This window comes from Penaeus vannamei, chromosome 29 (assembly GCF_042767895.1).
Source record: "Penaeus vannamei isolate JL-2024 chromosome 29, ASM4276789v1, whole genome shotgun sequence".
NCBI lineage: Eukaryota > Metazoa > Arthropoda > Malacostraca > Decapoda > Penaeidae > Penaeus > Penaeus vannamei.
This window is the reverse complement of record NC_091577.1, coordinates 26,321,729-26,335,089: the sequence shown is the minus strand read 5'-3', so window position 1 is coordinate 26,335,089 and position 13,361 is coordinate 26,321,729. Positions and strand designations below refer to the sequence as shown.

At 35.0% G+C, this 13,361-nt stretch overlaps 1 protein-coding gene across 6 annotated transcripts in view; it reads right to left on the bottom strand.

Moving 5' to 3' along the window:
- Isha (Insulator su(Hw) mRNA adaptor) overlaps window positions 1-13,361 on the bottom strand; it is a 42,943-nt gene that overhangs the window by 10,508 nt on the left and 19,074 nt on the right. For all 6 annotated transcript variants that reach the window (XM_070142585.1, XM_070142586.1, XM_070142588.1 and 3 more), the window contains exons 13-15: window positions 13,290-13,361; window positions 11,715-12,022; window positions 10,447-10,755 (exon numbers count right to left, since the gene is read on the bottom strand). The exon at window positions 13,290-13,361 is cut by the window's right edge and continues 76 nt beyond it. In XM_070142585.1, the coding sequence (XP_069998686.1) occupies window positions 10,447-10,755; window positions 11,715-12,022; window positions 13,290-13,361 (689 nt within the window). The remainder of the gene's footprint in view (window positions 1-10,446; window positions 10,756-11,714; window positions 12,023-13,289) is intronic.

Sequence of the window (13,361 nt, the reverse complement as noted above, 5' to 3'; positions counted from 1 at the left end):
CAGCTACCCTGATACCCCATATTCTTTCCAATAGCATATACTGCTATTAGTGAAATCAGTTAAGCACAAGGTGTAATTACAGACTGATAAAAATTGAAGTCAGGAGGAAGCAAATACTATAACTGAAATTGATTAAAATTCTAGTAATTGCCGATCATGCCACAGCATTGCCAGCCGTACGATTATTCACCATGCAAAGCAGTTTCTTGTTAATTTTTTCCATTATTGTTATTTTTAACTTACTGCTATCGTGACATTTGTGGATGGTATTCCATAATTATTCTCTGGCTCTCTCTTTGTCCAGTAATGTAAATAATATTTAAAGTGAGCTCCGTGTCTTCAGCTATCAGAGTGGGTGTTTTTATGCATTCCTTGATCAAATTAATGTTTCTCTCAGCACATAAATGGCTTTGCCATTTATGTTATTTTTATCATTAACATTGTAATTATTATATTATTAGCATTACTAACAACAGTATCAAATACAAGAAAATGTGATTGAAAATCAAGGAAAAGGTTAAATACATGAGACAGGTACTTCTCGTAACTGGCTGATTGGTGACCTAGTACTTGTGGAGCCATCTATATATAAAAACAATAACTAACTTAAACACACAGTAGGCATGGCATGTACGCACATGCCATCGCTGTCGGCATGTGGTTAAAATTTTTAGTGAGGCATTATTGTTAGTTATAATATATATTACTTATTTCTACAGTATAAATGTACCTAACATAATGTATTATTCAATGTTTAGATAATCAAGTGATAAGCTTCCTAGTAATTATACTTCAATTTTGTTTTGGCATCATCTCTCCCTCTATCTGGGACGAAAGACCAACACAGTGCTGCTGCTCTGGGAAGGGATTTTCATCTCAAATCCCCTCACAGATGGAAAAGCATCCTGCTCAGTAAAAGGATCCTAGGACAGAACAGACTAATGCACCTGCCCCTTTAAGGAAATAATAAAATGAACGTCATAATATGAAAAAGAACAAATATATATACATCCATTAGCTGACTGTTCATATATTTTATGTTTATACATCAACTATTAATTTTCTTTACACCAATTAGTTGGTGTACAAATCTACAGACTAGAGTGACTGTTTTCATTATGCAATAAAGAAAGATGCTTGGTTATAGAAGATTAACTTATCAAAGGAAAGGAACCTTAAACAGGCAGAACTGTCTTTGGCATGTCAATATACACTTAACCCACTAACAACTGGAGCTCCAAGTGCAATATTGAACCACATGCTGGGCTGCACATTAAGTTATCTGCTTTCGGCTCTGTTTTTATTTCTTACATAATGAGGCTAAAGAGAGGTTTAAACCTACTTTTGAGGGGCTGTTTCTCCTCAGAAACTAAATACAGGGCCAAAAAAAGCAAATCACTGTTTAGCGCACACAATCTAGAGCATGCTCAACCATGCCTGACATGATGGGATGCCATCATGGCATGAGCAATGGTCTACCACAAAATGACAGGATGTCACCCTGGAGTGAGTGGGTTAAGGGGTGCAGATGTTAATTGTACAAAATGATGTATTTACAAAAGTGATATACAGAAATTACTGAGAGAAAGGATAACTGTCCCTTCACTCTCTATCAGATGGAAGATATACAATCCTATCAAAATGGCAGTAAATTAAATATTCAGGAAAGATAGCCTTAAGAGGTTCCAGAACTTAAAAACAGAAATGAATCAGCAGTTACAGCATTAACTAAGTCTTCCGAGTATCTGTGTGATGATGTTACTGCCATGTATTGCGTGGCCATGGAAGAAGGTTAGAGCAAACAATCTGCAAGCTCATATGAACAGAGACATATCAATATAAAAAAAAAAGGAGAGAGAGGCCACCTTACCACAGAGTACAAGAGAGCCTATTGTGGAGGTGGCAGCTGGATTATGCATTAGATGATATGCTTTTGATTCAACTTTGTTGAGTAGTGAAACAGCTGAAGAGCCACTCACAAGTCCCCTGTACAGCTGGAGTAGCTGCTCTGAGGAAAAATGTTCACAGCACATGAACAGGACTAACAATTTCTTTGCAGCAGTTTCAGCCAATTCTATGAAGCATGGCCTTCAAAATAAAACAGAGCTAATATTTACTCTTGACACTGATATGGCTAATAAGGTGAGCTTGATTACAGCAAGACTTTGGCTTTGGGGCAACTTGTTTATAGACAACTTCTGGATATAGCAAACCCTTGAGAACCTAACAAAATTTATATACACATGTAAATACCAAAATGCATCCCTTCCTGGTACAGCCACTCACCACTAAAACTGTCACTGGAACCAAACATGAGTCAGGGTAATCACCATGAGTCATTTAATAACCTATTAGAACCTGACCAATTCTTCAATCCGAAACTATTTTCACTCATCTATCTTTTGTGGTTAACCAAACCTAGTCTTGGTTTGAGTCCAAATTAGATTTATGGACAATCTCTGGAACAGATCTTGTTCAATAATCTGTGGACTTTCTGTATTCTCAAAGATGTGAAATGGATAATAGTAGTAGAAAGAGAAAAAGCAGTTTTAGAGGGGAGAATAAATTCTTTTCCCCTATTCAGTCATCTGATCCAAATCAATATTAACATTGATATATGAACCAATGCACACTGTAGATATCTTTATAAAAGATTATGAAATGAGGAAAATATTAACTAATATTTCCAATCATGGCATATGAGGCATTGAGAATGGGAGAGGTGAACTCACCCTGTACATAAAAAAAAAAAAAATAAAATAAAAAATAAAATAAATAAAATAAAAGTTTTTCTGTTAAGCCTACTCTATCGTATGACAAGAAATGGCTGAAAATTAAGGTTATAAATATGGTGTAAAACATATAATCAGGGAAAACACTATCTTTCAACTATACACATATCAAACTTGATTTTCACAAGTTTGCCTTCTTTACTGGACTCCTCATATAAATGAACGGGGTTAGATATGGACTGAAGTTCTCTAATGAAAAGAAAAGAAAAGAAAGAATACAAGAGAAATCAAACTTGTAAAATACAAGTCATACGAGAGAGTGTCAAGGGTTATAGGGAAAACTCCAGGGGTTGCATTGTCAAAAACATAAGAAATAACTGAGAGAAAGCTGGGTGTTAGCTTTGAATGGAGAAGTAAAGCCATATGCATGTAATTTTGAGTGCAGGGTCTTGTACCAAGCTGTACCAAAAAATCTGATATGTTGATATGATTCTCAAAAATTCCAAAAATTCACTAAATGAGATGGGGCAGGCCAAGAGCTTGTGTTCATTACAAAGTGACTCACATAGTGACATAGGTTAAGAAAAGAGGTAAGGAGGTAAGCAATGAGAAAGCAAGTACCAAGGTCCAGAGATAATGCCCTGTTGGAGACTGAGGGGATGAGGACCTTTTTGGCACTATAAGTACCCAAAATTTTATCTCGTCAATGACATTCAAGTAATTTCATGAGCATATATGTCCTCAATGCAATGGGCCCCATTACTGACAAAAATCAGAAATCTGTGGAAAGTTCTCAGCCCTGAGTGTGGGATATGTAAGAATGAATGAGTTTAGGTGGCAAACAAGGTGTCAATAATTGAAAGTGAAAGATTGAGATACGTTTACGAGAAATTAGGTTAAAAAACGAGTAATACTAATTTTCACAAAGAATATGAAGCAAGTAATAAATGAATGAAAGTATTCAGAGAACAAAAAGAAGCTAACAACCAGAGTGAGTAAGATCTAACCCATTAACGCCAGTATATATATTTTGAAGCCGAAAATAAAAGATTCTGGGCGGCTACAAAATTGGCGGGCGCGTGGTGCCCGCCTGAAATGGCCCGCTGCTGCGTCGGAGTGCAAGCCCCGATACAGCGTCACACTGGCGGGACACCCGGCAATGTTTATTTTTTCGGGTGTCTCATATATGGGACACCCATCATTAGTGGGTTAAAGGTCAATTCAAAAATATTTTTTCTTCTGATTGGATTGTCTCCTGCAAAATACTTTCTCCTTTGATAAAGTTTCAATTCCTTTTCCTCATATTCTAACTGCAGTATAATAAGTACCCAACTGTCAATGTATGATAGAATATTTTTTATAACTCTCCTGCAAAAGTAACTTTAAGCTACTTTATAGGTAAAAGTACAAATGTAATCTCAACATGTAAGTTAGTTTATTGAGATTCATTTCATAACAATAATTAATTCTTATAATTCTATCCATCCTAGACAGAGTAAAAGAAGACATAAGCACAGCAAGTTTTCGTATGCTAAGATTCATAAGTAAAAGACTACTTTAAAATCTCATTTAATACGAACTCTATCATGAATGCCCTATTAACTTATATATATATATATATATATATATATATATATATATATATATATAGATAGTTAGATATAGATATTTATGGATTAGCCTATCAAAACTACATGAAAGGTGCTAGGAATTACTGATTCAGAGAAGGGAGGGAGTCTATGCTTGAAGTCTTCCAATGGATAATATGAATTCATCTTAAACTGCTTGCAAGTCTTTTATATCGCTGAAGAATGGTGTATTGATACTGATAAATTTGAGAAAAATAATCATAAAATGATTAGATGACCACTGAATTTTGCCTGTTGACATACAATTTCACAGAATACTTTATCAGTGAAATCTTGTTACTATTTACAGACTCTTTAAACAATCATCTTTTGATCCTTCTGCTGGTCTGCCCTAGAAGTGCATAATATACACATACAGTGTTATAAGATATCTACCAGATTTGTCAACTGTTCTAAAACTCTATATCCATTACTCTGCCTCCACTATACTGTTAAGTTCATTTACTAAAACAATGGCTATAAATATATTACACATATACCTATATTCATCTTGCATCACAAAAACAGTAGAGGAAAAGAAATAGCCATCAGTATTTCTTTAACACTAACTTCGGACATTTTCCAAATAATTCACACACAAGTTTTTCATATAATTTCTTTATCTTTAATAGCCTGCAGTGGAGGGAGGGAGGGAGGGAGGGAGGGAGGGAGGGAGGGAGAGGGAGAGGGAGAGGGAGAGGGAGAGGGAGAGGGAGAGAGAGAGAGAGAGAGAGAGAGAGAGAGAGAGAGAGAGAGAGAGAGAGAGAGAGAGAGAGAGAGAGAGAGAGAGAGAGAGAGAGAGAGAGAGAGAGAGAGAGAGAGAGAGAGAGAGAGAGAGAGAGAGAGAGAGAGAGAAATATCCAATGAATGTTCAATGAAATCTGCACAAAAACCTTGTTTAGTTTGGAAGCTTCCAACACAATAGATACACAACAGATGTTAAAACTCCTTTTTAGTTACTTTTTTTCACCATTGGGAAAATCAGAATATATCTGTCAACATAAGCCAACAGTTAGGTATTAAATCACATGCCAGACACCACTGATATAGTCTAAACACTATGTGGAGGTGTGCAAGGGTTGCGATAAACTGTTTTGAGATATCATACAATGAAGTGACTGGATTCTTTTTCCCAGTTAGCCCCATATAGCAGCAATTTGAGCACATATTACTGTTTACGCCCATTCCTCTATTAATGAATTGCTTGTGATTGTAACAATAAGTTATTGTAACAACAGGATACTATGTTGACCTTGTGAGATCAAATATAATATCATAGGTATTACAATAGATTATGCAAAGCAAAAATAATTATTTTTTAGATTCCTGATTTTAAGCAAAATTCTCTCAACCCAATAACGAATGGTGTCCCACATGAGACACCCGAAAAAATAAATATTGCCGGGCGTCCTGCCAGTGTGGCGCTGTATCGGGGCTCGCGCTCCGACGCAGCAGTGCACCGCGGCCAGCAGGCGGACAGACTTAGGGGAAGCTCATCCTACCGATTTTGTAGCAGCCCAGAATCTTTTATTTTTGGCTTCAAAATATACTGGCATGAATGGATTAAGATGTTCATCCTTAACATAAAACAAATAATAGAACCTGGGCTTTCCACTACTCTACTATTGTAAATTGTATGAATACAATCATAAAATATTGCAACTTCTTATACATGACTATAGCCATCTTTTATGACAGCAAAAGAGGTGTCACATGCCACTAAACTCTACCCTAATCCTCTGACATACTAGGAGTGGTCATGGTAGCTGCTTCACTGTATCGGTTATTTTCTAATATTATCTATTATTTTGGCAAATATCATCCAAAATTTTGCTATATAATGAAAAGGTTTAATGTTTAAACATTTCATAATGATATTTCCAAATGCCTGTTATTTCACTATTCACTTAGAGCCTGCTTGAAATTGTGCATGCAAAATAATTGAATACACTAAACATTTGCATACTTGACTGGCTCATGCTGCATATGTTTGTGGAGAACTAGTCCTTTAAAAGTAAGTTTAAAGCCTCATTTTATCCTCATTACCTAAAAGAATTGCATCCACACTGACATATTCTTATGTATAGCTCTGAGGGCTCTTATCATGACTGGGTTAAAATTACAAGCTGATCTAACAGTTACACTGCTATAAAGCCAAATCAGCATGTTTTTGCTGAGGTAAAGTTTTAATTAGCAAATATTAGTACTTATATTTATAACCCAATTTCATAATCTGATATGGCAAGAAAGACTAGAGAAATGTGTTTACACATAGATGGTTTCACAAGTGCTTTGACACTTAGTTAGCCCACATCTGTTGAGTATCCCAATTTGTGAGGCACAGCTAAAAAAAAAAAAATTTCTGGTTACTATTCCAATCCCATAAGACAAAAGGGTGTACTGTTGTTGGGAAAACAAATAATTGTTTAGTAAGAGCACTGTTTACATTCTAGAGTGAAATTTGACAAAAATTATATATGTATGTGCATTTTATGTACTAAAAAATATATACCCAAATATAATATTTCCAATATATAATGCATTTATCCAACACAGTGCAAAGTATACATGATTGTAACTGAATGCTGTGATACTTGTAATATTTTGGGTTTGTAAATGAAAACCAAATATTTTCTAGTAAATATGAATTTTGTCCCTATTATCATCTTCCTGATATTCTTCATAATATAGGTCTACATCTGACTTACTCACTTTAAAAAGTAACTAAAACTAATAAAGCACAGTTTGCGTAAAGATACTAAATCAATTGTAATACCTTTCTCCATTGTTTTGGTCCTAATATTTACAATGGCTTTAATTCTAACCTAAAAGAGGTATGGAAAATAAGAGGTCAAGGTAATATCATACATAATAGATGGACATCTCTAGATTCTCTAGTACAGCATTCTCTGCGTAAGCAATTTTCACTTTTAGCAACCAACTACAAACCCTGTCATGATCCTGGATTAACAATCAGTAAGTTGAGATTACAATACTGCGCCAATGCTTCATATTCTATCATCATTGAATCTTATGTCTTTTATTACATAATTTAATCCATTCATGATTAGAATTTCTGATGGTTTCTTACTTAGATATTTAAATTCAACCTAAATTTTACAGTTCCCCCTAGGGAGAGCCATAAGTGCAGCATTGATATAGGCTAATACACAACATCCTTTGTAATTGCCTGAGATTTCTAAATAAGAACTCACATGTGTTATGATTGTGTACTTCCCCATAAACTTCCCTTCCAGACACTTATTGTCTAGTATTGTGTTAAAATAACTATAGTTATGGTATCTAGTACTATTACTGCATTAGGGACTCTAAGAAGCAAGATGGGACTGGAAAGGCTGGCTTGGGACTTTTCCAGTCTAATGGTTTCCCATTTAAAATCTGCCTAAAGATTAGCAATTTCCACTTCATCAAGGTTTTGATGGTGTACGTCTCTCTAAAGGTCCTACTATAAATGGTACACACTGAACTCTCTCTGTAACCAGAAGCCACCAGGTGCATGCCACGCCCACTGTGAGTTTAGTATAATGATTGTCTTTACACATAGACGGCTAAAATGAGCCAATGAGCAAACCTTTTAATTGATTTTTGGAAATATTTTATGTGCATCTTACATTGCTTTCAGTAATGTCATTAACATTATAACAATTATGTTTATAATAATAATACCATCAATACTGACTGTATTAGCTAAAAACAACAAAAGCTGAAATCAGTTGAGGTGACAATCTCTAGTGATTGACTCCTTTTAGGCTAAGCACTTGTGGAGACATTACAAAAAAAAACTACTACAGTGAACACTACATTCTCCATTGACAATAGGTTGAACTATCATACTTGCTTTGAATAGGAAAACACCTTTTCACAGGTCTTAAGCATGGGAGGTAAAACCTGATTTCCTTTCATCAACCCCTGAACTAATTTGGCAAACAAGCCTTTACTTGCAGCTAATTAAAAATGTAATTCAGAAAGAGAAAAGTGTTATACTTTGTGATACATGCAGAAAAGATAGCAGGATATCAATTCAATCTGCAAAAGTATCCACATCAGCTACCCTTTCCAAACTTTAACCTTTTCATGACAGGCATGCCTATAGCCATCAAGACATATGACATGTCATAACTCACTCTAGCGAGCTAGCAGGTGGGCTGGCTGTACGCAGCACACCAGCCAGAAAGGCTATACTGTTGTGCAATTAGTACATCACTGATAATTCTAGCCTTGCCATGATAGGAAAATGTGTCATAATATCATACATCTTTTCCACTGATAGAAAAACCTTGGAAATTTTGAACTATACTGCAATTCTATGTTACAGTCCTTTCCTTTCTTCTTCTAATTAAGCCTATTAACCCACTGATGATGGGCACATGCACTTTGCACTGTTTAATCGCTTCTGTTTACTCACAGACATCTTCACAAGAATCTATAACTAGGCTTACTTATCACTCCTAATGACATCAGTCCTTGAATTTTCAAGCAAAACATTTTTTTTTCTACTGCTATTAGCAAGATCATTATTGTTATCATTATTATCATCAAGTACTGATATCATCATCATCATCATTATTCTAACAATCATCCTTATCATTATCATCAATATTATAATTATTACTATTATCAATATTATCATCATTATTATTATTATTATTATTATCATTATCCTTATTATTATTATTATCATCATCATCATCATTATTGCTATTACCATCATTATCATCTTCATTTCTGTAATTATTTCATAACCCTTATTATCATCATTATTAAGAGTAATAAGAAAAAAAAAAGGCTTTTGTCATGGAAATTCAAGAAATGGATTAAATAGGTTTGGTAAGCTAGACCAGGTAATTAACCCTTTAGTGCCTAAAACATTTCTGGAGCCATCTATATTTAAAGATAAATAAGTAAACAAAACTAAACTATAGTGGACATTGTATAAATACATGCACTCCAAGCATCCATGGGTTGATTATCTAAAGTTCCATTACTATATCCTTGCCTAATTAAGAGCCACTTCTTGTTTAAATCACCCCTATTAAATAAAGATTAATCATCATTCAACTTTTAAATCAGTTATATTACTTAAATTACCAAGAAAATCTTTTGAAATGAAGAACCACACCAACAGACAAGATCAACCAAATCTACAAACAGAAAACCTTCCTAAAGAGCTATTAGCAGTAAGTGCTGACTTTTAGAATAAACAGAAAAAAGGATAAATGATCTGCTGTGAAAAAAGAATCTCATTCTTTTATCTGAGCCACTTACAAACTAATTTCTTAATTTCATCCCTATAAACAAAGACAAGTGGGAACTTCTAATCTAAATGACTCTGCTGTGCTAAGCCAACATTTCTGATGCAGGTTTCTTGATCATGTAAAATTCTTGTCACAGGAAGAGATGTTATAATATTATTTCTTTGCATGAGAACAATATGTTATCAACATGAGTTATTGGTTTCAGATATGTACACAACTGTTGACTAAGTCTATGAACATGACTGTTCAGCCCCTCACTTCTTCCTCAACTGTCCCAGTTTTTCTTACTAAAATTAACTGTTCTCTCTAATTTAAACTGCCCTTTTTAAAGTATGTGTATAGATACTTATGTATGAATTTACCTGTATATGCATGCAGAAGACTATGTACAAATTTATGAATGTGCATAGGCCTTCATGCAATAAATACATACTTTCTCTTCCCTCCCCATCCTGCATTCCACTGTTTCCTACCCAATCCCCCTAATATCTGTATACAAAAAAACAGGCCTTAAAACAGAGACATACAGACACCTGTGCATATGCACCCTACCACCCACCCACCCCCACACCCATATCCATACCCACCAACAAACATGATTTGAAATGAAGTTATCAATATTCAGTTCAAAATTAATTCATAAAGAATTCATTAAAAAGATGATATTGCAGGGTATCTAAGTAAAAGAAATTACTGAAAATAATACACCTATTCATTTGTCAAGAGATAAATAAAGACTTATACTCATTATAGTTATAATAGGAAACACATAACTATTTTGAAGGATAAAAAATTAGTCTGCCAACTCACCTGGTCCATTGGGTCCTGACATCATGCCCATTCCCATGGGGCCAAAGCCTTCATTCCTCATTCCTCCAGGCCCATGTGGGCCAGGTGGGCCTCCCATAATCCCAGGGTGGTTACTGGAGCCTCCTCCACCAGGTGGACCAAAGCCTGGCACTGGCACAAAATTGTTGAACCCACCAGGTCCTCCTGGCCCAACAGGACCATTGGGACCCCCGGGGCCATCTGGACGGAAACTGCCTGGACCATCAGGTCGCTGGCTTTGTTGGGGGAAGCCAGGTGGAGGCCCATTGAAGGCATCAGGCCCAAACTGATCTAGGGGTAAAAAAAATATATATATGATAAGTCAGTAATTAATTTTGCTTTTCCTGGAAGTACTTAAGAAAGACAAAGGTAAAGGTATAACAAGCAGCACATATATCTCAAATCAATACAACAGGCCAGCCAAAATCTTTATGCTATCAAAGAATAAAAGGCTGATAAGCAGAGTGGAAGAGACAAAAAAGGAAAAAGAGATAGGCCAGAAGGCTATACCTTATAATGACTGTATTGCATATGAAAGCACTTCATTTAGAAATAGTGGGTTTGTAAATGTTACTTGCAATGTAAAGAAAGTAATAAACTGATTATATTTCTCCAAAATATTTTTTTCTTACGATATTGATAAAAGTAAGTTCATACTTCAAATATCAAAAACATAATGCTTTAAAAACAGATTAAGTATGAAGAGTTCTAAATATATTTACTCAAACTTACATAAACTTGCAAGCAGTTTTTTTGTTTTTTTTTGAAGATGCAAAGATCACAGAGCTCAACAGTTTTAGAAGACCAAGTCAATGCACACCAAGACATCAGAAATGTTTCCTTCAAGACATGAACAATAAAAGAAGAAAAAAAAAAAAATCTGAAAATAAGATATTCCTAGCACACTAAGGGGGAATAATGAGTGCCTTTAGCTTAACTAAGGATGACTTGACATCCACTGTGCTTTCAGAAGTGAAAAGAAATGGGGACTTGCAAAATGAGACTCTCTCTAAAGACACAGTTCCAAGACCTTTATACATAAGGTTAAATCAGCACAAGAACACACACATTTTAAAGCAAGAGAGAAGATTCAAGGATATTACAAGAGAAAAAAAAGTTTTGTATACTTCAGAACTAATGAAACACCAAATAGAAGCAGAAAATTCAATAGTTAGGTCAACATACATAACAGGCTAAAGTTCAACTAAAAAAAATAAATAAATAAAAAGGGGAAATTGTATTGTACTTACTGTCATCCCGTCCTCTTGCATCATCACGGTCGCGGTCACGGTCATGGACCCGATCTTCTCTGTCATGTCCAACTCGTCCTCGATCTCTATCTCGGTCTCGATCTCTGTCCCTCCTGTCTCTGTCCCTATCATATCTATCCCGTTGGCCCATCTCGCCTCCAGAGGCCAGATTTCTTAATCGTTCGACTAATCCCATTTTCTCATCACGGGGCGGTGATCTTCCACCCGATCTGTCAAACCGTGATGGCCTGTCTCTTCTTCTCTCCCCACGATCATCCTTTTCCTTAGATGATAGTCCATTCTCCTTCCTGTGTTCCGAAAAGTTACATTATTAAAAACAACTCTTATTTATGAAACCTAAGTTTAAATTACTTATTCTACACAAGTCAAAAACGATTCACCATCAAAGAGTAATTACTTAGAATAGTGGTTCTTACCCTGGGGGATTATTAGTAATTTCCAGGGAAGGGGGAGCCCTGGGGGAAAAGTAGGAATTCCTCTAATTACATATGCTATTCTCTTAATAAGAGCATGGCAAACATGGTGATTATGATTTGGTAACTGAGCATCAGTATCAAGTATCACTTAAACCCATTAGTGGTAAGTTACATGTACTGTCCCTTTTGGCTTTGTTTTATAAATTCTGTTTACACAATTACAAAGTGTGCTTATCTCACCTGTATCTCATTCCCTGAGTTTAATTACTATTACTATAGTCATTAATGCTATCATCATTATAATCATAAAATTTTAAATATTAGTAATAAGAATAAAAAAACTAGGCACTTGTGAAGTTATATATGTGTAAGCAAAATTAGCATAACAAAACCACAACAGACAGCACATGAATACATGTACTCCAGTAATAGGTTATCTTATGCTCAATGAAAAGACTATATGTGTGTGTGTGTGTGTATATGTATATGTATGTATGTATATATATATATATATTTTTTTTCTCTCTCTCTCTCTCTCTCTCCTTTTCTTTGCTTTTCTTTTCTTTTTTTTCAAATCTGTAAAGGAATTCTAAGTTTAGATGTACAAGTGGAATAGGAAGAACCTACTCTCAGAGAGAGTGTTGTAGTAACACGACTTACGAGGGAATCTCCATATAGTCTTAAAAAGGACTAATCAGACTTAACTTTTGTGTGAATGCTACATTAATCAACCCAATGCACTAATTCTCATCTTCAATATGTTTACTCATAATGTTAATTCATCTAACCCCTAAGAACTGCAAAACCTTCAGCTTCTCTCTAAGGCAAATTTTGGTTGCAGCCCATGCTTTTATCATATAAAACAAAAAAATTTGTATTTAGATGTCTAAATAAGTATCCACATTTATAAACAGTAACTTCATGATATATAATAGTATAATCTATGGATGTGCCATACAACACCAGAATTAACCTCACATTCACTACATTTAACCTAGGAGAAAATAAAAGCAGGACAACACAACTGTGTTAATGGTTCAGGCAGAGGAGGCCTTACAAGGGAAAAAAGGGTAATAGGGGTGATATATTAGAGGACACTGCTGAAACATTTCTCTGATCATATGAAAACCTTACTCACCCAATATCATTTTTCTCTACATCTTCCATCTCAATGTCCATATCATTTGAGTCATGAGAATTACTATTTATC